The 22,275-nt window shown below is 43.3% G+C and overlaps 2 protein-coding genes across 22 annotated transcripts in view; both read left to right on the top strand.

The window, feature by feature from the left end:
• Positions 1–13,798, top strand: part of LOC110485647 (nuclear factor 1 X-type) — a 175,121-nt gene extending 161,323 nt beyond the window's left edge. For 15 of the 21 annotated variants that reach the window (XM_036940274.1, XM_036940278.1, XM_036940268.1 and 12 more), the window contains 4 exons: positions 2,699–2,868; positions 3,494–3,650; positions 6,230–6,318; positions 8,756–13,798. In XM_036940274.1, the coding sequence (XP_036796169.1) occupies positions 2,699–2,868; positions 3,494–3,650; positions 6,230–6,318; positions 8,756–8,770 (431 nt within the window). In that variant the 3' untranslated portion in view covers positions 8,771–13,798. Of the gene's footprint in view, positions 1–2,698; positions 2,876–3,493; positions 3,651–4,559; positions 5,956–6,229; positions 6,319–8,755 lie in introns of those variants that run through there. The other 6 variants (XM_036940285.1, XM_036940284.1, XM_036940283.1 and 3 more) reach the window with 3 other exon arrangements.
• A 4,080-nt stretch (positions 13,799–17,878) lies between these two features.
• LOC110485643 (RING finger protein 11) lies at positions 17,879–21,938 on the top strand. The gene is made up of 4 exons (XM_021556748.2): positions 17,879–18,019; positions 18,242–18,387; positions 18,754–18,923; positions 19,170–21,938. The coding sequence occupies exons 2-4, from the start codon at positions 18,289–18,291 to the stop codon at positions 19,339–19,341; spliced, it is 441 nt and encodes a 146-aa protein (XP_021412423.1). The 5' UTR covers positions 17,879–18,019; positions 18,242–18,288; the 3' UTR covers positions 19,342–21,938.
• The last annotated feature ends 337 nt before the right edge of the window (positions 21,939–22,275 follow it).

The raw sequence follows: 22,275 nt of genomic DNA, 5'->3' as shown, positions 1-22,275 counted from the left end.
CTGAGATATGAGCCTGCCAGCTACTGTAGTCCCTGTTGAGTTTTACTTTCCAATGGAATAAATACATCCCCCACTCCCTCTTTCTGTCTCTCTCTTTTCCTCCATCCCTCTCTCTTCTCTCGCTCTTCTCTCTCTCTTCTCTGAGGATTGGCCTGGTCCGCAGCCAAAGCAGCCCTATCATGTAAAGGTCCTTTGGACTCTTACAGCTCTCCCCTTCACGTTTCACTAGAATAGCTTAAGAATTGTACATTTAGATTGGTATACATTTGATATAGATATGTTATACTTTTCATTTTCATTTCCTAGTATAACAACAGTGAAGGATTGGTTTAAGTATATAGAGCTTGTCCAAGTGCTAGAAGAGCTGTACATTCTATTATTCTATTGACTTTCTGTTACTTGTGTTGCGGGAAGATGTGTCAGACCAGCTTCAGGTATATCTGATTCATAGCTGACCCCTTCTCCCAGTTAGAATGTGTCTACAAACTGCTAAGAGGTTAGTCTGTAATAGAGTTGTAGTGTGAGACTGAGACAGTGTTTAGGCTCCATAGGAGGAGGGGAAGAGGAGGGGGGCTGCTAAGATGGCCGCCGTCCAAATAGAAAGTCCCTCAGAGGCCACACTGCTATAAAGAAACCAATGAAAGGGAGGGAGGGATAAAGAGTGAGGGAGTGAGGGGGATAAAGAGAGACTGGAGAAGGGAGTGAGGGAGAGACTGTGAGGGAAAGGAGTGAGGGAGAGATTTGATTTACCTTTATTTAACTAGGCAAGTCAGTTAAAAACAAATTCTTATTTTCAATGACGGCCTAGGAACAGTGGGTTAACTGCCTGACAGATTTGTACCTTGTCAGCTCGGGGATTTGAACTTGCAACCTTCCGGCTACTAGTCCAACACTCTAACCACTAGGCTACCCTGCCGCCCCAAGAGGGACAGAGAGAGACTGGAGAAGGGGTGAGGGAAAAAGGGGGAGAGGGATAGACTGAGGGAAAGGAGTGAGGGAGAGGCTTGACATCAGTAGCTGGGATGGAGCTATCGGCATAGATGTTGTCTGGGTTAGTTTATTTCCTGTTGGCAGGGCCTGGATGCCAGGTGTGACTGTTGTCTGTTTATTCTGGTAGTCAGTCTGGTCTAGTGAGCCCACTTTCTCTCTCTCACACACACACACACACACACACGCACACGTACACACACGCGTACACACGTACACACACACGTACACACACACGTACACACGTACACACACACAGACACACACATCTCCATACACTGGAGAGATAGAGGGTGACAGACAGACACATTCACAGATGCAAGTCCCCTTGCAGTCTACCAACCAGCTTGCCTGTTTTCAGTGCCAAATCGCCAAGGCCACAGAATCTCAGAAGACACTGTCACACACACACACACACACACACACACACACAATGACTAATGTCTATAAGGGATTTAGCGGTGGGATTTAACTCTCCCAGGCTTCATACTACTGGGCCGAACCACACAGCAATGATAGGCTATGATTGATTACACATTCCCAACAAGCATTACCAACAGGAAAGTGTGTGTGTGTGTGTGTGTGTGTGTGTGTGTGTGTGTGTGTGTGTGTGTGTGTGTGTGTGTGTGTGTGTGTGTGTGTGTGTGTGTGTGTGTGTGTGTCTCTGACTGTCATGCTTCAGTGTGTGTGTGCGTATGCATGTGTGTGTGCGTAATACGTGTCTGCATTTATGTATGTGTGTGTGTTCAAGCTGTGCTTACTGTAGATATACAGAGAATACAGAAGAGATGTTTTGTATGAACAGGACCAGATGTTGCAGCCTTGGATGATTCTGTTCATTTAGATACACAAGTAGCATTAGACTCCCTGTAGTACAAACCACAGGGGGAAATCATGTGACGTCCACTCTCTAACTCTCTCTAATCACCACACTGATAAACACACTAATAAATCACACGCATTTACATCTATAATAAACCCCTGGAGAAAATCATGTGATGTCCACTCTCTAACGCTCTGAAATTACCACACTGATAAACCAATCTGCCATCAGATGAATTAACAGATGTATTCAACCCAGTAAGGATTCAGTCTAGTGTGTTGGATTACATCAATTACTCCCTTCAGTCTAGTGTGTTGGATTACATCAATTACTCCCTTCAGTCTAGTGTGTTGGATTACATCAATTACTCCCTTCAGTCTAGTGTGTTGGATTACATCAATTACTCCCTTCAGTCTAGTGTGTTGGATTACATCAATTACTCCCTTCAGTCTAGTGTGTTGGATTACATCAATTACTCCCTTCAGTCTAGTGTGTTGGATTACATCAGTTACTCCCTTCAGTCTAGTGTGTTGGATTACATCAGTTATTCTATTCAGTCTAATGTGTTGGATTACATCAGTTACTCCCTTCAGTCTAGTGTGTTGGATTACATCAATTACTCCCTTCAGTCTAGTGTGTTGGATTACATCAGTTATTCTATTCAGTCTAATGTGTTGGATTACATCAGTTATTCTATTCAGTCTAATGTGTTGGATTACATCAGTTATTCTATTCTGTCTAGTTTGTGTCACTGTTGTGTTTCTTGTCTTCTCTGAATGTGTTATATGAATTGTGTCTGGAGTGGGATTACATGGACCCAACTAACTCTCCTCCCTCTGTCTCTTCTCACGCTCTCACTCTTCCCCCTCTCCTCCCCCTCTCTCTCAGGGAGTCCCCGTGCCTCAGCGTCAGCTCTCCACTTCCCCTCCTCCTCCATCATCCAGCAGTCCAGTCCCTACTTCACTCACCCCACCATCCGCTACCACCACCACCAGGACCCGCTCAAGGAGTTTGTCCAATTCGTCTGCGCCGACGGCTCGGGGCAGTCCGGGGGACAGGTGAGAGGTCAGGGAGGGTTGGAGGGGACATGGGACACACACAGACTGTTAGGGTTTCACGCCACACAAACGGACTAAGACCCTTGCACTTCCACACGATCCGTTGTACTGGATTGACTCCCTATAGAAAAACGCTGGAATATTCAGCCATGTTATCTTGCTGCTCTTCTGGGATTCTACCTTCTTATGGTCCACAATCTCAGATCCCAGATGTATATTTTTCCCTCCCTTTTTAAGTTCTGTATGTCCCAGTCTAACTCCCACATTCTGTCTGTCTTCCTGCTCTAGTGTCCTCCAGTATTTATTTCCATTGTCGTCATGGTTTCTGTGTGTTTGTGTGAGACTGACTGGTGGCTAGCTGGTGCTTCCATCAGCCGTATGTGTGTGTCCCTGTCCTGGGTGGTGTGTGTGCTGAGTGCTCACCCTGTCCTGGGTGGTGTGTGTGCTGAGTGCTCACCCTGTCCTGGGTGGTGTGTGTGCTGAGTGCTCACCCTGTCCTGGGTGGTGTGTGTGCTGAGTGCTCACCCTGTCCTGGGTGGTGTGTGTGCTGAGTGCTCACCCTGTCCTGGGTGGTGTGTGTGCTGAGTGCTCACCCTGTCCTGTGTGGTGTCTGCTGTCTCTGCAGCCTAACGGAGGTGGTCACAGCCAGAGCAAAATGCCAGGCTCCTTCCTGCTGCCCCCGCCGCCCCCAGTGGCGCGCCCCGTGCCCCTCCCCATGCCCGATTCTAAACCAATCAACACACCCCCCGACGGCGGCGGACTCAGCTCGCCCGCATCTCCGTGTAAGTGACCCCCCCCGCTCTCGCCCTCACCTCCAACCACTTCGCCCCTCAGACCCCCTGAGATATCTAGAGATATCAAATCCTAAATCAAAATGAGTACATGTAGGTTAACTCTAGGTAGAGAAACCCCACTCCCCAACCAAGGGTAGTTGGTTAGAGTCCCAAACCCAGTCACCACCTCCTCACTCCTGGCCAGAGGAGGCTGGTGGGAGGAGTTAAAGGAATTAATTAATGGAACAGAGCCAAAACACTGTTGATTCCATCCTTCCATCCTCCTCCAACCAGCCTCCTCGGATCCTGAGCGCCCTGCAGTCCTCACTGTCCCCTCCCTGGAGCAGTCCTCACTGTCATCTCCCTGGAGCAGTCCTCACTGTCACCTCCCTGGAGCAGTCCTCACTGTCCCCTCCCTGAGCAGTCCTCACTGTCCCCTCCCTGAGCAGTCCTCACTGTCCCCTCCCTGAGCAGTACTCTATCCACTCCTGTAGAGCAGACTGCCACGCCTATGCCATAGATCCCTATCAATCTCTCTCTCTTGCTCTCTCTATTCCAACCTAACTTTCCTATTTCTTTCTCTCAGTTCCTCTCTCTTTTCCTCTCTCTCTCTCTCTCTCTCTCTCTCTATCTGTGTTTCCTGCTAGCACCACAGGAGGCAGTGTAGCTAGGTTTTCTCCCTTCTTCTGGTTGAAGTGTTTGTAGTGGGGGGGGACCAGTGCCCTGTATTCTGTCCTATAGAGTAGGTCCTAGTGTCTGGCTAACTGCTATCCTTTCAACCCAGACTATGCATGGTCTGTCTATGACAACAGAAGACTAAATTGACCCCTCTCTCATTTCTTGTTTTTCTTTGCTTAATTTGATATACTCATTTATTTCCTTTCTTTTTTCCTTTCATTCTTGTTTTTCTTTGTTAAGGGAACAAAATTAGGGCAGTTGGCGTGGACTCCATAAAACATCACGATGCCCCACTTTACCCATGATGCCCCACTTTACCCACAATTCCCTTGCTTCCTTCCTTCCACATTATATCTCACAACAATAAAAGAAAAAAATGAGAATAAAATAAAAACAACTTGAAAATCACATACATAAACAATAAATATCAATCATCATTAAACATATACCGCTAGGTCTAATTAGGGAAATGGGGGGAGAAAGGAGTGTCGCTCGTGGGGGTGTGCATGCTTTACCTCCGTTGGCTGGCTGGCTTGGTTCCTCTAGGCAGGCAGGGCGAGGTGCGTTGAGAGTCGGGCCACGGGAGAGGCACACCGAGAGAGAGGGGGCACTGGACGGAGCTGCTTTGGTCACTTCCTGTTATTTTTCTTTGTCTCTTTCGTCGTCCTGTCCTTCCTACTTTCCCACCCCATTTTTATAGTTTATCGCCTATCTGTATCACTTTATTTATATAATATACTTTTATATAAATAAATCTACACCTCTTCTCTCCCTCCTCCACCTCCTTGTCTTTATTTATCTTATTCATTTTGTTCCCAGTTTTCACCACACACACACACACACATACACACACACACACACATGAATTCCCACAAACTACTCCAACCTCCCCCTCACTCCGCCCTCACTCGGTCAGAATGGCAGTGTCATTCAGCTGCCTATCATTGGAGTCCAGTAAGCACAACAACTGCCCTACATTTGGACCCCTTCTCTGGTCTTGAGTACCTTCACCAGAGTAACATGAGCTCCTTATCAACAGAATGGAGCATTGGCCAGCACACAAATTATGATTATTTCCTATTGGTTCTCCTCCATAGAGTTTATTCCCTATTGGTTCCCCTCCATAGAGCTTATTCTCTATTGGTTTTCCCCTATAGAGCTTATTTCCTATTGGTTCCACCCATAGAGCTTATTTCTTATTGGTTCCCCCATAGAGCTTATTTCCTATTAGTTCCCCCCTATAGAGCTTATTTCCTATTGGTTCCCCCTATAGATCCAGACACAGGGCCCTGGGCTGCAAGGTGTATCTGGGACTAACAGGAGGAGGAGGCTCAGCCCAGTTTACTTCACTTCCCCACAGTAACTAACCCTCATAAAGAGCTCCCATCTATCCCTGTCTGACCCTCATAAAGAGCTCCCATCTATCCCTGTCTGACCCTCATAAAGGGCTTCCATTTTTCCCAGTCTATCTATCTAGGAGACTTTGGGACTACAGTTTATATGCAGTATTATCAATGATCAAGACTGATCAATTATCAGTATAGTCTTATGAATTCTAGCTCATTCTAAACATCATTTCCCAGAATCCAGTAATAACACAGTAACATGCACATATTGTACAATTGTGTGTGTGCGTGTGTGTGTGCGTGTGTGTGTGTGTGTGTGTGTGTGTGTGTGTGTGTGTGTGTGTGCCTGTGTGTGTGAGTGCGTGTGTGAGTGTGCGCGTATGCGTGTGGCTATGTCTGTCTGTGTGTGTGTGTGTGTGGGTTTGAATATGCGTGGGTTTGAATATGTGTGGGTTTGAATATGTGTATGTGTGTGAATGTGTGTGTGTGTGCATGCATGTGTGTGTGACTATGTGTTTGACTCTGCATGTGTGTGTGTGACGGTGTGTGTATCTCTCTCTGTAGCATACTCCACGGCAGGCTCCACAGCTCCCAACAGGTTTGTCAGCATCGGAGCACGGGACAACTTTCTGAACATCCCCCAGCAGTCTCAGGTAGCTACCACCTCTCTCCGCTTCCACACACTATCTCACATTTTCTGCCAAACAATTGTAAACACGACAAAACACAACAATCAGACATGTTTTTTTTAAATGACTAGTTTTCAGTATTGGTTTGCAGTCTTTGCGACAGTAAACTTGTGGTCTTACCCAGAGGACACACAGAAATCTGCACATCAACAACATTAACTTCAGGGGTGTACATGTATACTGTAGATGGCTGAGGTTTTGGCGTATCAGACTCCTTCCTCAGAGTACAGTCCACTTGTGGTGTCTCCCTGGCTGTCTGTGTTGTGCCACTGGGCTGCAGTGTGTTGGGTTGTCCTCCATTACCTACACTACTTTTCTCATTAGGGTCTAACCGCACCTGCCTGCAGACCACTCAGCTATCCCTCCCACAGACACACATGGAAACAATCTGCATACCTCCTATTCTGTTCTCTCGCTCTCTGTGTCTTCTCTCTCACTCTCTGTCTTCTCTCTCTCTCTCTGTGTATTTTCTCTCTGTGTCTTCTCTTTCTCTCTCTGTCTTCTCTCTCACTCTCTCTCTGTGTCTTCTCTCTCACTCTCTCTCTGTCTTCTCTCTCTCTCTGTCTTCTCTCTCTCTCTCTCTCTCTCTCTCTCTCTCTCTCTCTCTGTGTGTGTGTCTTCTCTTTCTCTCTGTCTTCTCTCTCTCTCTGGGTCTTTTCTCTGTGTCTTCTCTCTCTGTCTTTTCTCTCTATGTGTCTTTCCTCTCTCTCTGGGTCTTCTCGCTCTCTGTCTTCTTTCTGTGTCTTCTCTCTCTCTGGGTCTTCTTGCTCTCTCTCTGTCTTCTCTCTGGGTCTTCTTCTTTCTCCCTTCCTTTCCTCTACCTCCCCTCTCTCGCTTATCTCTTTCAACCCTCCCTTCTTCCCCCACACACTCCCTCATCCACAGATGTAACCCTGGCACAGAGGGAGTCGCCATACACACACACACACCTTCAACTGACTTACTAGTGTAGTTTGAGAGCAGAGACATACACTGCGTATACAAGAACACCTGCTCTTTCCATGACACAGACTGACCAGGTGAATCCAGGTGAAAGCTATGATCCCTTATTGATGTCACCTGTTAAAACCACTTCAACCAGTGTAGATGAAGGGGAGGAGACAGGTTAAAGAAGGATTTCCAAGCCTTGAAACATTTGACACATGGATTGTGTATGTGTGTCCTTCAGAGGGTGAATGGGCAAGACAAGAGATTGAAGTGTCTTTGAACAGGGTATGGTACTGGGTGCCTGGCACAACGGTTTGTGTCATGAACTGGGGGGGTGCAACTCTGTATTAGGGTAGGTGTTCCTAATGTTTTTTACACTCAGTGAATAACTGGTCTGAGGAGCTCTCTGGTGGCTAAACACAAGTCATGCCGGGAGAGAAAGAGAGGGGGTTAAGAGAAAGAGAGTTAGTTCAAGCTCTGTGCTCCACAGGCAAAGTCACGTCCTGACTGTCTGGTTGCCCGTGGCAACCAGACATGATGTCATAGGCAGTTTAACTTAGCCTTGAAGGGAGTTAAGGAGAAGTGGGAGTGGTCAGTCCTGCCAGGGATTACATTGGGGGAGAGAGAGAAGAGAGAGGAAGTTGGGAGAGAAAAGAGGAGGAGTTAGAAGCCCAAAAGGATCCTGGGAAAGGGAAAAGGAGGAAGGAAAGAGAGGGGAAAAGGGGGGAGAGAAACTTTCTCTCCGGGGTCCTATAGGAATGTAACAGAATAGAGAGCAGAGCGTAGCTATAGGGCCGTCAGTGATTAGCTGCCTTTCCCTGGGTCTACTCTGTGGAATGTTGTCTGGAGCCTGAGCAGAGCTGCCACTTAACCAGACCTGGGTTCAAATACTATTTGAAATATTTTCAATTGTGCCAGGCAAGCTCAATCCAGCCAAGAAACTATTTCCAATAGTATTGGAACCCAGCTCCCAGAATCAAATGCCAACCCTATAACTCTGCACCCTCAGTGAGTCTTATCAAACTGTGAAACCTGATCCTGGGAGTAGCTGCATGGCCTACAGTAGTTGACTTCATGGTGTCATTTGAAACAGTAAAGAAAGTCTTGTGAATCATGTTACATCTAAACGTTGTACTTATTGGAGACTTTGACGGTTGAAAAACTACAACGTGAAAGTAGTACTTTTACAAACTGTCGTCTTGAAATGACTTACTTACATACTGTGTGAGGAATGATCAACTTAAGGTTCCTAGGCATTGGGGTATGATCGAGGCTCAGCTCAGTAAAGGGAAAAGTTTGCTATGAAGGATGGCCCTCTAGTGGCTAGTTAATATTTTGCATGACAACATTTTTTTAATCGATTATTTTCCTGAACCATTTATTTACTTATAAATGTGTAACTGTTGAACTTAGTGATGTTACCACATGACAAAGATGAACCTGATGTTTCCTGTATTTTATTTCTCTTCTACAGTCTTGGTTCCTCTGACAAGGCCTCCGACTCAACCGCTAGAATTGTGTCATGAGAAAATTGGGAATGGAAAAACAACACAACACACAAAACAAACCAACACTGACTACAAACAAACTGCTGACACTAAAGTATTTTTGCTCAACAACCAACAACACAAAAACAGAAAATAACCCCCCAGAAGAATACCCATTTCCACGATTTGAACATTTGAACCGGAACAACCATCTCCTTATACAGAAGGCTGAAAAGAGATCGGTTGAAGTGGACAGACTCAGAACGAACGACAGAACGAGGAAGAAGAGGAGGAAGAAAGATGAGGAAATGTCACACACAAAACATGTCAGAAAGCAAACAAAAATATGCAACCTGACAACTAACTGACCAATTTCGTTTTATTGTTGTTTTTATATTTTATTTTCACAATGAAACTCCATGCAATGGCTGGGAGATCCACCCACACACAACAGTGTAAAACACATAGTTGGCAGAATTTGGTCATTTGAGCTATAGCTATAAACATTGTCACCGCCCAAAAGAACCCATTCTGTAATCCTTTAGTCTCTCCTCCTGACGGTGCTTTACGTCCCTGCTCCCTCTCTCATCTGTCAACCAGGTGTCCAGGGTTGCCCCGGCAACGCCCACAGCCTCACACAACCACATCCGACTGGCCTCACTGCCGCTTAATGTACTCAGCCCTGAATCCCCTCCCTCCTCCCTTCTTCTGATTGGCCAAACACTGGGAGACCATCCAATGGTGTGATACCATCTGCACTAGATGGCTGGTTTTAGCTTACCCTCTTGTGAAGAGCGATAGCCAATAGCATGAGCCGAGAGCGAACACAAAACAGTCAGTCAGTCAGACATGAGACAGTCAGACATAACAGACAGAAAGTCAGTCAGTCAGACAGACATAACAGAGAGACAGACAGACATAAGAGACAGACATAACAGACAGTCAGACAGACAGACAGACAGACAGTCATACAACACTATGCCCTCTTTCGTCCCCTCACCTATGCACTACTGAAACAAATAAGGGAGGAAACAGAGCGATCCAGCAGGTCGCTGAAGGCAGTGTGTGTGTGTGGGCAATGGGCTGTGGCTCTGGCATCCTGGCACTCACACATACACGCACTCATGCAGACTCAAAGTACGTACACACACACACACACAGATCATTGTCTCCAGAACCCACACGTCTGGCAGACACAACTGATTCACTGACAATACCATTTTGTCTGTGTGTCCTTCACAGTAACATAATACATGCATAGGATCAACATCATCATGTAATAACTAGCTTTCTTTTGGTTTGTAGCCGTTTTCTTGCATTTCATTTTGTTTGCCGGATTGGTTTTGGTTTTGTCTCACTTGGATTCTTTTGCTTATGTTTGACCTTCTTCCCTAAGATCTTTTTCTTTCATCCGCTTTTTATTTTGCAGAAAAAATATCATCTTCGTTTGCAATAACAGGCATCTCTGAAATCTCTCACAAACACCAGTACAGGAACTTGCGACAACCCCTGCCCTGCTTCACCCTGTAACCACAGTCCATTCACAGTAGCGCCCGGAGGAACACACGCGGACACACCACCGTATCAAAATGCACACTACTAACACCGTCACCCTGATTCCAAACACAAAGGTGAGCCTTTATATACGAGTTTCTCCAAACTGCCTTTGATAATGGTTTTTCATTCATTTTGACATTTGTCATTTTTAATTTGAGATACCTTGTTTTTTTCTATTGTAAATGTGATTTATTAAATTGTTATTGATATTGTACTTTTTTTTTTTTTATCATGACACAATAATTCAAACAAAAAAAAGCCAAACCTCACAAAATAACTGGACTGCCTAGCTGTTGGTTTCTTCCATGTGCAGGGATAGAATTGTCTGACAGCCCAGGCACTCTGAGTTTATAGTAAAATTAGCTCTATGTACTCAAATCATATATCACAACTATAACAATCTATGGAAGTGCCTCTGTACTCCCCTATCATGCAATTAGTTCAAATTCAGGTTGATGTTTTTGTTCACATATATGCTAAAGCTACAAAGAATGGTGATGTTTCTTCCTATATGGAAACCATTGGCTATAGGACAGAATCTTTGTAGAAGACTGCAAAATTTTATAAAGAGAGAGAGAGAGATCTTAAACATATATATTTATGGTATATGCTCCTTTTTTAAACTTGACTAAAATGAGCTTGTTGGCAGTTTAGTTATTTTCTGAACTCTTGAGCTAGCAGAATTCCATGATGGACAGCACCTCACTGTCACCATGACAATTCAATGAGCACCCACCCAACCTCCACAAATCTACAGTGCAACATTCAAAAAAAACGAAACAAAAATGTCCATGATGCAAAATAGATGAAACATGTCAAAATCGACAATGGAAAAATTGAAGAAAAAAAGTGTTTGTTTTTTGATGGAAAGTATTATTATTGAAAAATATGTGTCGATTGAGCCACGTGCAATGCATTGGGTAGATTCATTGTGTTTTGTCTGTTAGAGATTTTTAAGAAAGCTAAGAAGAAAAGAGAAAAAAAATCTATTTGTTTCAAGTCCGATGTGCTCCTGGACTCTAAACTAACAGAGCCATATCCTAGTCTTTGTAAGTTGGGGGTATTTGTTTTTATTTTCCTTTATTGTCTCTTTTTTAATGTTTAACGTGTAATCATTTGTTTAGAAAAAATGTTTGGAGGGGCTGAAGGAAGAAACATTTCTTACAAAACGTTTAAAAACAAATTGAACATGGAATGAAAAACCGGTGAAATGAAAAAACGCCACTTTTACACACTATAAAGTACATTCAAACTATTACAAAATGAATGATAATGAACAAAATAATGACTACCTTTAGGAAACCTCATTTATTACTCCTCTTCTCTATTTCTATTCCTTCTCCTGTTTTAATATTGAGTGGAGGGAGGGGTTCCTATTCCTTCTCCTGTTTTAATATTGAGTGGAGGGAGGGGTTCCTATTCCTTCTCCTGTTTTAATATTGAGTGGAGGGAGGGGTTCCTATTCCTTCCTATATTCCTCTAGTAGGTTGTGAAACAAAAGGCATTTTGGTTCAACCTTTAGATAGGACGAGAGCTGTACTGTAGGCTTATCAATGCCCACAACTACTTCTTCTGATTTCTCCCAGATTATTATACTCCTCTCTCTGAGTCTGAGCAAGGGAAAAAAAACAGGAAAATGGCAGCTTAGAATTTGTTTCATTTGAGGAGCCAGCCAGTCTGTCAGAACCATGACGTAACGATAGAAATACAGTAGGCCTATGCAAAGTGAGCTTCCCTCCACCCCTTCCTTCTCCACCCTCTCCCTCATTCCCCTGTAAATTCACCTTGACTAGTGCTTGTGCTGTAGTGTAGTTTCCCAGCAGTTAAAGGTTGTCCCTTAAAAGTGCCTTTTGTTCACAGACTCCATTTTGTAATCCAGATCGCTCTCCTTTCATTCGAAATAATTCAAGGTAGAGGTGGAAGTGCCCCTAAGTGCAGATCTAGGATCAGTTTACTGTATATCCTGACCTGAACCATTAGGAGGGGATATGCAAAACTGATCTTAGATCAGTGCTTAGTGAGCAACTTCATCCGACCTCAACCTTTGAAAAATGATCCCCCTCCATTGTATCAACCTTCCCATAAATCCTTTCCCTTTTCAAAATCCGTATATATATAGTACAAAAGGAAACTGGTGTGAATTAGTTATTTACTTTTTATTGATAAATGATGAAAAAAAAATACTGAAAAGGCAAAAAAAACTTGTTCTCGTTCCCCCTTGCTCTCTGGCTTTTTTCTTCTTCCCTCCGTCTCCTCCTCTCCTCTCCTCTCCTCTCCTCTGTCTATCTGTTCTCTCGTAGACACCGGAGTAGTCTGTAACTGTGTCCTCTCTCTCTCCTTCCCCCTCCCTCCCTTCCTTCCTTCCGTTGATGGAAGGGGTTGTTGAAAAAAAAATGGCCGAAACTTTTTGTCTTGAGCAGAATGCAGTTAGCTCACGTTATTCTTGTCTGTATTGCCTCTTCTTCACATTGTATACCATTGCCCATCCTCTTCAGCTTCTCCATTCAAACAGCTAATGTAAGTGAACAAATTACACCAATGGGCTTTTGGGGGTGCGCCTGCCCAGTGTAGGGTAGGACTGGGTGTTAGGGGTTATGGGGGTAAAGGTCTTAGGGGGTCAATAATGTTGGGGTAAAGGAGAAATTATAGGGGTACCTTTTGGGTGTTGGGGGGGGCTGCTCTTCTGCTGTGACAAGTTAAGAGTTTTTATTTTATTTATTTTGTTTTATTTTATTCCTTTATTTTTTATTTTTGACTTAATTTGGATTTTTGCTTTCATAGTTCCTAACTATCAGGGTATGCCGTCATTGAAACTCTATAAGAGAGTCTTGGACTGTAAATGAAATGCTACAAGCACCTTATAACTACTGGCTGAGAAAAGGGGGTTTGCAATACTACCAGCACACACACACACCTAGTCATGTATCAAATACTCTAAACTCTTGTATTATTATTGTGAGGTTTTATCTAGTGAAGCCAGGAGCAGTATTAGCCATTGGCAAAACACACACCACAACCCACCATATAGAGCCAGCATGAACCAGGCTTGAGGCATACTCTCAAGTGAAACGTAGAGATATCAGTTTGAATGCCAGGCTCTAAAAACTTCAGTTTTTAGATTATTTTTTATTTTTTTCGTGGTGTCTAGACAGTACGCCCTTTGACCCCCGACCCTACGCCCTCAGAGCAGAAGAGCCCCACTCATGCCTGTAGCTCTGTTTGAAATGGCACCCTATTCCCTACATAGTGCACTACTTTTTCACTATTCCCATAGGGCCCTGTTCAAAAGTAGTGCACTATGTAGGGAATAGGGTGCCATTTTAAATGTATCCCATGTCTTTGTGTATAAGAAACACCCCCAGAGCTCTATAGGTGAAATGCATGTGTTAATTACAGTTTCTTTTCCATAAGAAGAAAAACACAGTTTGAGCAGAGCAGCACCTTGATTGAATAAAAGGATGTTCTTGACTGTAGCATCTTGACTGTGTTGTGTCTTTATTTATGATCATGACTGAGAATGGAAATGATGATAGTGGAACCTCATACCTTCATGACAACTTCAGGTAGTTTGATGTGGAAAGGTAGCCATACAGTGAAGGATGTTCTTGACTGTTGGATCTGTGTTGTCTTCATTATAATGACTGGAAATTAATATGATGAAGGGATATACAGTGGGGTAATAAAGTATTTAGTCAGCCACCAATTGTGCAAGTTCTCCCACTTAAAAAGATGAGAGAGGCCTGTAATTTTCATCATAGGTACACTTCAACTATGACAGAAAAATGAGAAAAGAAATCCAGAAAATCACATTGTAGGATTTTTAATGCAAATGATGGTGGAAAATAAGTATTTGGTCAATAACAAAAGTTTATCTCAATACTTTGTTATATACCCTTTGTTGGCAATGACAGAGGTCAAACGTTTTCTGTAAGTCTTCACAAGGTTTTCACACACTGTTGCTGGTATTTTGGCCCATTCCTCCATGCAGATCTCCTCTAGAGCAGTGATGTTTTGGGGCTGTTGCTGGGAAACACGGACTTTCAACTCCCTCCAAAGATTTTCTATGGGGTTGAGATCTGGAGACTGGCTAGGCCACTCCAGGACCTTGAAATGCTTCTTACGAAGCTACTCCTTCGTTGCCCGGGTGGTGTGTTTGGGATCATTGTCATGCTGAAAGACCCAGCCACGTTTCATCTTCAATGCCCTTGCTGATGGAAGGAGGTTTTCACTCAAAATCTCACGATACATGGCCCCATTCATTCTTTCCTTTACACGGATCAGTCGTCCTGGTCCCATTGCAGAAAAACAGCCCCAAAACATGATGTTTCCACCCCCATGCTTCACAGTAGGTATGGTGTTCTTTGGATGCAACTCAGCATTCTTTGTCCTCCAAACACGACGAGTTGAGTTTTTACCAAAAAGTTATATTTTGGTTTCATCTGACCATATGACATTCTCCCTCTTCTTCTGGATCATCAAAATGCTCTCTAGCAAACTTCAGACGGGCCTGGACATGTACTGGCTTAAGCAGGGGGACACGTCTGGCACTGCAGGATTTGAGTCCCTGGCGGCGTAGTGTGTTACTGATGATAGGCTTTGTTACTTTGGTCCCAGCTCTCTGCAGGTCATTCACTAGGTCCCCCCGTGTGGTTCTGGGATTTTTGCTCACCGTTCTTGTGATCCTTTTGACCCCACGGAGTGAGATCTTGCGTGGAGCCCCAGATCGAGGGAGATTAGCAGTGGTCTTGTATGTCTTCCATTTCCTAATAATTGCTCCCACAGTTGATTTCTTCAAACCAAGCTGCTTACCTATTGCAGATTCAGTCTTCCCAGCCTGATGCAGGTCTACAATTTTGTTTCTGGTGTCCTTTGACAGCTCTTTGGTCTTGGCCATAGTGGAGTTTGGAGTGTGGCTGTTTGAGGTTGTGGACAGGTGTATTTAAAACTGATAACAAGTTCAAACAGGTGCCATTAATACAGGTAACGAGTGGAGGACAGAGGAGCCTCTTAAAGAAGAAGTTACAGGTCTGTGAGAGCCAGAAATCTTGCTTGTTTGTAGGTGACCAAATATTTATTTTCCACCATAATCTGCAAATAAATTCATTAAAAATCCTACAATGTGATTTTCTGGATTTTTTTTCTCATTTTGTCTGTCCTAGTTGAAGTGTAACTATGATGAAAATTACAGGCCTCTCTCGTCTTTTTAAGTGATAGAACTTGCACAATTGGTGGCTGACTAAATATTTTTTCCCCCCACTGTAACTATTGTTAGTCTTATTAGCAGTGGGGGGAAAAGTACCCAATTTCATACTTCAGCAAAAGTAAAGATACTTAATAGGAAATGACTCAAGTAAAAGCCACCCAGTAAAGTACTACTTGAGTAAAAGTCTAAAAGTATTTGGTTTTAAATATACTGAAGTATTAAAAGTATACTGAACAAAAATGTAAATGCAACAAGTGTTAGTCCCATGTTTCATGAACTGAAATAACATATCCCAAAAATGTTCCATATGCACAAAAAGCTTCCCTCTCAAATTATGTGCACAAATTTGTTTACATTGCTGTTAGTGAGCATTTATCCTTTTCCAACAATCTATCCACCTGACAGCTGTGGCATTTCGAGAAGCTGATTAAACCACATGATTATTACACAGGTGCACCTTGTGCTGGGGACATTAAAAGGCCAATCTAAAAAATGTGCAGTTTTGAGGGAGTGTGCAATTGGCATGCTGACTGCAGGAATATCTACCAGACCTGATGCTATTCTCCAGTCATGTGAAATCCATAGATTAGGGCCTAATGAATTTATTTCAATTAAGTGAGTTCTTTCTATGAACTGTAACTCAGTAAAAAAATCTTTGAAATGTTTTGTTCAGTATAAATGTTATTGCAAAAATATACTAAGTATCAAAAGTAAAATTTTAAATCCTTTCACATTCTTTATTTAAGCAAACCAGACGGCATGATTTTCTTTTGTTTTATGGATAACCAGAGGCACACTCCAACACACTGACATTGTTTACAAACAAATAATTTGTGTTTAGTGAGTCAGCCAGATCAGAGGCAAAAATCTAATCAAATCAAATTTTATTTGTCACATACACATGGTTAGCAGATGTTAATGCGAGTGTAGCGAAATGCGTGTGCTTCTAGTTCCGACAATGCAGTAATAACCAACAAGTAATCTAGCTAACAATTCCAAAACTACTACCTTATAAACACAAGTGTAAGGGGATAAAGAATATGTACATAAGGATATATGAATGAGTGATGGTACAGAGCGGCATAGGCAAGATACAGTAGATGGTATTGAGTACAGTATATACATATGAGATGAGTATGTAAACAAAGTGGCATAGTTAAAGTGGCTAGTGATACATGTATTACATAAAGATGCAGTAGATGATATAGAGTACAGTATATACGTATACATATGAGATGAATGTAGGGTATGTAAACATTATATTAGGTAGCATTGTTTAAAGTGGCTAGTGATATATTTTACATAATTTCCCATCAATTCCCATTATTAAAGTGGCTGGAGTTGAGTCAGTGTGTTGGCAGCAGCCACTCAATGTTAGTGGTGGCTGTTTAACAGTCTGATGGCCTTGAGATAGAAGCTGTTTTTCAGTCTCTCGGTCCCAGCTTTGATGCACCTGTACTGACCTCGCCTTCTGGATGATAGCGGGGTGAACAGGCAGTGGCTCGGGTGGTTGTTGTCCTTGATGATCTTTATGGCCTTCCTGTGACATCGGGTGGTGTAGGTGTCCTGGAGGGCAGGTAGTTTGCCCCCGGTGATGCGTTGTGCAGACCTCACTACCCTCTGGAGAGCCTTACGGTTGTGGGCAGAGCAGTTGCCGTACCAGGCGGTGATACAGCCCGCCAGGATGCTCTCGATTGTGAATCTGTAGAAGTTTGTGAGTGCTTTTGGTGACAAGCCAAATTTCTTCAGCCTCCTGAGGTTGAAGAGGCGCTGCTGCGCCTTCTTCACGATGCTGTCTGTGTGGGTGGACCAATTCAGTTTGTCTGTGATGTGTACGCCGAGGAACTTAAAACTTACTACCCTCTCCACTACTGTTCCATCGATGTGGATAGGGGGGTGTTCCCTCTGCCGTTTCCTGAAGTCCACAATCATCTCCTTAGTTTTGTTGATGTTGAGTGTGAGGTTATTTTCCTGACACCACACTCCTAGGGCCCTCACCTCCTCCCTTAGCAGTAGGGATGACCATGGATGTTCTCTTGGTAAGTACTTGAATTGGACCATTTTTCTGTCCTGCTAAGCATTCGAAATGTAACGAGTACTTTTGGGTGTCGGGAAAAATGTATGGAGTAAAAATTACATTATTTTCTTTAGGAATGTAGCGGAGTAAAATTTGTCAAAAATATACATAGTAAAGTACAGATGGCCCCAAAAAACGACTTAAGTAGTACTTTAAAGTATTTTTACTTAATTACTTTACACTACTGCTTATTAGGCATATTTTCTCGTCCACCTACCCGCCATTTTTTCGAAAGGCAACTTCCGGATCTCCCAACTTCCTATTAACTATCTACGTCACTTCTGTGTATACAGTTTGTAAACAAAGCCAAAACAAAGATGGATTCATCAAGAGGTTTAATCTAAAAATATAGTCAGATCGAATAACCAAATAGCACAAATTGAAATCGGTGTCATTTACAGTTCACTGACTTAGGTATTGGTATAATTAGAGACAGCATTTACATGTCGTTGTTTCGAGCGATATTGACTTTTATTTCTAAGTTACACAGCGATTAGAATTGTTTTTCTGCATCGACGTTGGAGGGCTGTTGTTCATTCCTACTCGCTAGCTACCCAGCAGGCTAGCTAAAAAGACAACTTATTTAGCAAGACGTAAAAATATTTGTTTTTGTTGCTTATCTTGCTGTCCTGTTAGCTAGCTGTCCTGTTCGTAGTGGGGATTGTGTGTGCTGGTCCAGTTCAATGGGGAACTGTTTGTCTTCGCAAGGCGCCGACGACTTGTCTCTCCTCAACGAGTCCCAGGAAGCCAGTGTTCCAGGGGAGCCCCCACCGCCTTACCAGGTAAATTCAGGGGGAGATGGATCACATCTATACCGGGGATTCATTGATAACAATGTCAACTAACTGTCCACGTTGTTAAGTTAGCCTAGTGGTATGTTGCATGGGCTGTGTTTTGTATCTTGTTGCTCATTTCGTATTATGTCAGAAGTTTAGGGTTCACTAGTAAGCTATAACTGTCATGTGAAAAATTCTGGCATGGTTTAGCTTACCAACACCTATGCTTTCTGTCCATTTCCCCATCAAGTCAATGGTATAAAATCTGACTGAGATAGTAGAGGATCCACATGTAGTTTTGGGGGGGTCCAGAGACTCCCCGATGACTGTATCATGGGTTACCCTGTACCCCTCTCCCCACATTCCATACAGGAGCGTGTTCAGGCGCCAGTGTACCACCCCACCCCCAGTCAGACGTGCCTGGCCAGCCAGCTGACAGAGGAGGAGCAGGTCCGTATCGCCCAGCGGATTGGCCTCATCCACCACCTCCCCAGAGGCATCTTCGACCCCGGCTCTGAGCCCTCTGACAAGAAAGTCAAAGAGTATGTATTTTTCTGCCCTGTGACCAACCATATAATTTTCTTGTAGCTCAACCAATTTAGACACTAATTTACTAGCAATGTCCTATTTCTAGCCACATTATCTTGAGCCATGGCCCAGAAGGATATTAGTGGGTCCTCACCTCATCCATTACCAAGTGTATGTAAGTTAGCTGTAGGCCTCTTATTATTTGAAACCAAATTTAGACTAAATGCTATCTGTCATGTCGTGCACCTCACTCTCTCCAGGTGTGCGATCTGTATGAATGACTTTGAGTACGGCGACCCCATCCGGTTCCTTCCCTGCCTGCACATCTACCACGTGGACTGCATCGACACCTGGCTGATGAGGTCCTTCACCTGTCCTTCCTGTATGGAGCCTGTGGATGCCGCCCTGCTCTCCTCTTATGAGACCAACTGAACTGGTCTCATAGGAGACCAGTTCACTCATCTGAGCAGTCTCTGGCTGGGTCCTGTTCATTAGGCCAAACAGAAGAAAACTGATTAAAACAGGGAGGGACTTGCCCTGGACTTGTCCAATAAGAAGTGCTTGTTCAATTTTTTTTCAGTTGCAAAACTATTCCCTATTTAATGTACTACTTTTCACCAGAGCCTTATAGGCCCTGATCCAAAGTAGTGCATTAAATAGGGAATAGTGTGCACACAATCCTAGAAACTTCCCCTCTAACAGAGGTGCCTGCCAAACGCCCTTACACATCACCTCTTTAACCTGGATGTCCTAGTCACACAGCCCTGGGAGGATATCAAAATATATATATTTTTTAAATGTAACCTTTATTTAACTAGTGAAGTCGGTTAAGAACAAATTCTTATTTACAATGACGGCCTACACCGGCCAAACTCGGACGGCGCTGGGCCAATTGTGTGCCGCCCTATGGGGACAGCCAATTGTGATACAGTCTGGATTTGAACCAGGTGGTCTGTAGTGACGCCTCTAGCACTGAGATGCAGTGTCTTAGACCACTGCGCCACTTGGAAGCTCCATATGTAGGGCGTACCACACTGAGTGTGTTGAAAGTGGGGTGTTCTACTCTGTATTGGGGCTTTTGGAATTAGGAACGTCTGTCTTTCGCCTTTTCAGACTTGTTTTCAAATACATGTGAAGTGAAGGATATAGATGGAGATCTTTAGAAGTCATGATGAGCGATATTATTGACAACTGATTTCACCTTTGGATGATCTGAGGGTGGTAGACTAGAGATTGGCCCATTAGTTTAGTTTATGTAGGCTGGTCTTGGATCTGTTAGTGCAACTGATGGCACAAACAGATCTATATCTTTGTTTATGTGGTTGGTTTATTTTAATTCCCTTTTCAATCATCCCCCTCCAGACTAAAATGTGCAATATGATGTGAGGAAGTGCTAGAATTGCACCGTTCTGATTGGTCAAAAGAAGGTGACCCCCGACCTTAACACTGCTGTCTCGGCCAATTAGCTTTAAGACGGGTATGGCCTTGAATGTCTCTCAAAAAAGCACAGGGCTCTTGACTAGAATGCAAACATTTTTCTCATTAAATGGCAATCATAGAGAGAGAGAAAAGTTCACAAAGTAATGAGATATGAGAATAAGCTATGAGGTCTCCATCCCATGCCGGTCTAGTAGGTTACCTCATGACTTACTACTGGCCTCATACCTTTATTGGAGATGTTGGATTTGTATGTATGTTGTTTTACAGGGTGGGTTGTTGTAGCTGTTAGTCCAGATCTATTTGTGCTGTCTTGCCAAGGTGGCCAGCCTTACTGGGCTAGCTCTTAGTACCTTAAACTGCATTTTCACCTTGGATCTTTTTCCTTACAAAGCTTTGCCTTGACTGTGTGCTGTCTTACTCTTATGAGATCATGGCTTGTTGTTGTTGTTCATTCTTATGTTTACTGTTAGTGAGTGACTTTTGCGTCCAAAATGGCAAACTAATCCCTATATAATGCACTACTTTTGAGCAAAGCACGATGCAGGAACTGGTCAAGAGCAGTGCACTATGTAGGGATTAGGGTGCCATTTTGGACGTGGCCCAAAATGCTGTGCCATTATCTATCCCCGAATTCTATGCACCTTGGGATCTCCTCTGGTACCGTGTAGGTCTGGGACTGTATTCACAAAGAGTCTTAGAGTAGGAGACCGTTTTGCCTTTTGGATCAGTTATATGGACTCCTAGTCTTTGTGACGACAGGCCTTGAATCAGGACAGAGGAAACATCTTTTGTTCTCCTTTTCCCTCTTCCTTCTTCTATTTCTCCTACTACTCACTCTATTGTCTCTTTGAATAACTTTATTGTAGAAGTGTTTGACAAGAGAGAAAGAGAATGAATACGTGTCAAAATATAATTTACACTGTTTTGGATACTTTGTGTAAAGGTTGTATCTAGAGTGTTTTTTCCAATGTTGTCAGAAAATGTGTTTGTGAATATAGATCTGTTTTTTTTGTATTGTAGTGAGGATCTATTCTACATGATTGAATTCCAGAGGCTTTTTAAACTGTTTTGTTGATTGATTATTGGACTAAAATGAATAGGAAACTCTTATTGATTGACTGTGGTTTGATACTAACAAAGTAAGGACAAGTGAGAGAGGGTACAGACTCAAACTGAGGAGAATATAATGGATTGTGAGTTGAACCCATTCTGAATGTAACTATCTGATCGTGGACATTACTGTGATGAAGTCAAAACCAGGAGCGTATTTGAAATGTACCCTCATCACCAACTCTCTTCAGGTGAAAGTGGGGAAAGTATGGCTGCTATTCAGTTCAGTCCTAGACCTATGCCCTTTTTAGGTGAACGTGAGCCAACTCCTGTGAAGTACAATCATTTCTGATACTTGTGTCATTGTTTTAGTGCTCCTTGAAGCCGGAGATGGAGAGTGTGTGTACTGAAAGAAGAATATGATTAGTCAGACTGTTCCTGGCTGCTGTTTCTGGGTTTTGTAATGTGTGTGTGCAATGAGGGCTCAGCTTTTAGGAAAAACTACAATAAAAAGTGGATGCCAAATCTAACCTTCTTCATATATGGCTTCTTATTACCATATTCTAATTTTGTATCTGTTTCGTCATAGTTGTTACATTGTTTTAGCAATTTGTAATAATGAATTGCAAGTGCACCATCTTTGGCATAACAGGTTAGCTAGATTGAGGTGTCTTGTGATTCCAGTATATCCCACCCACAGGATGCTTTCACCATCATAGTCCAACCATCTATCGTCCGCTACAGTGAGGTCATCAAGAAAGACCCTATTTAGATGTTTTTTTGCCTGCTAAGAATGGAAGAGAGATGACCTCAATGATGACACAGAGGTCTTCTGTCCCCTGCTAGACAAGGACCACCTCAATGATGACACAGAGG

Source organism: Oncorhynchus mykiss, chromosome 13 (genome assembly GCF_013265735.2).
Source record: "Oncorhynchus mykiss isolate Arlee chromosome 13, USDA_OmykA_1.1, whole genome shotgun sequence".
In the NCBI taxonomy this organism is placed as follows: Eukaryota; Metazoa; Chordata; class Actinopteri; order Salmoniformes; family Salmonidae; genus Oncorhynchus; species Oncorhynchus mykiss.
This window is presented reverse-complemented; position numbering and strand designations above follow the sequence as displayed.

Coding starts and splice junctions, on each gene's coding strand:
- LOC110485643 (XM_021556748.2), top strand. CDS start 18,289: ATGGGGAACTGTTTGTCTTCGCAAGGCGCCGACGACTTGTCTCTCCTC. Junction 18,388..18,753: donor AGCCCCCACCGCCTTACCAG/GTAAATTCAGGG, acceptor CATTCCATACAG/GAGCGTGTTCAGGCGCCAGT. Junction 18,924..19,169: donor TCTGACAAGAAAGTCAAAGA/GTATGTATTTTT, acceptor CACTCTCTCCAG/GTGTGCGATCTGTATGAATG.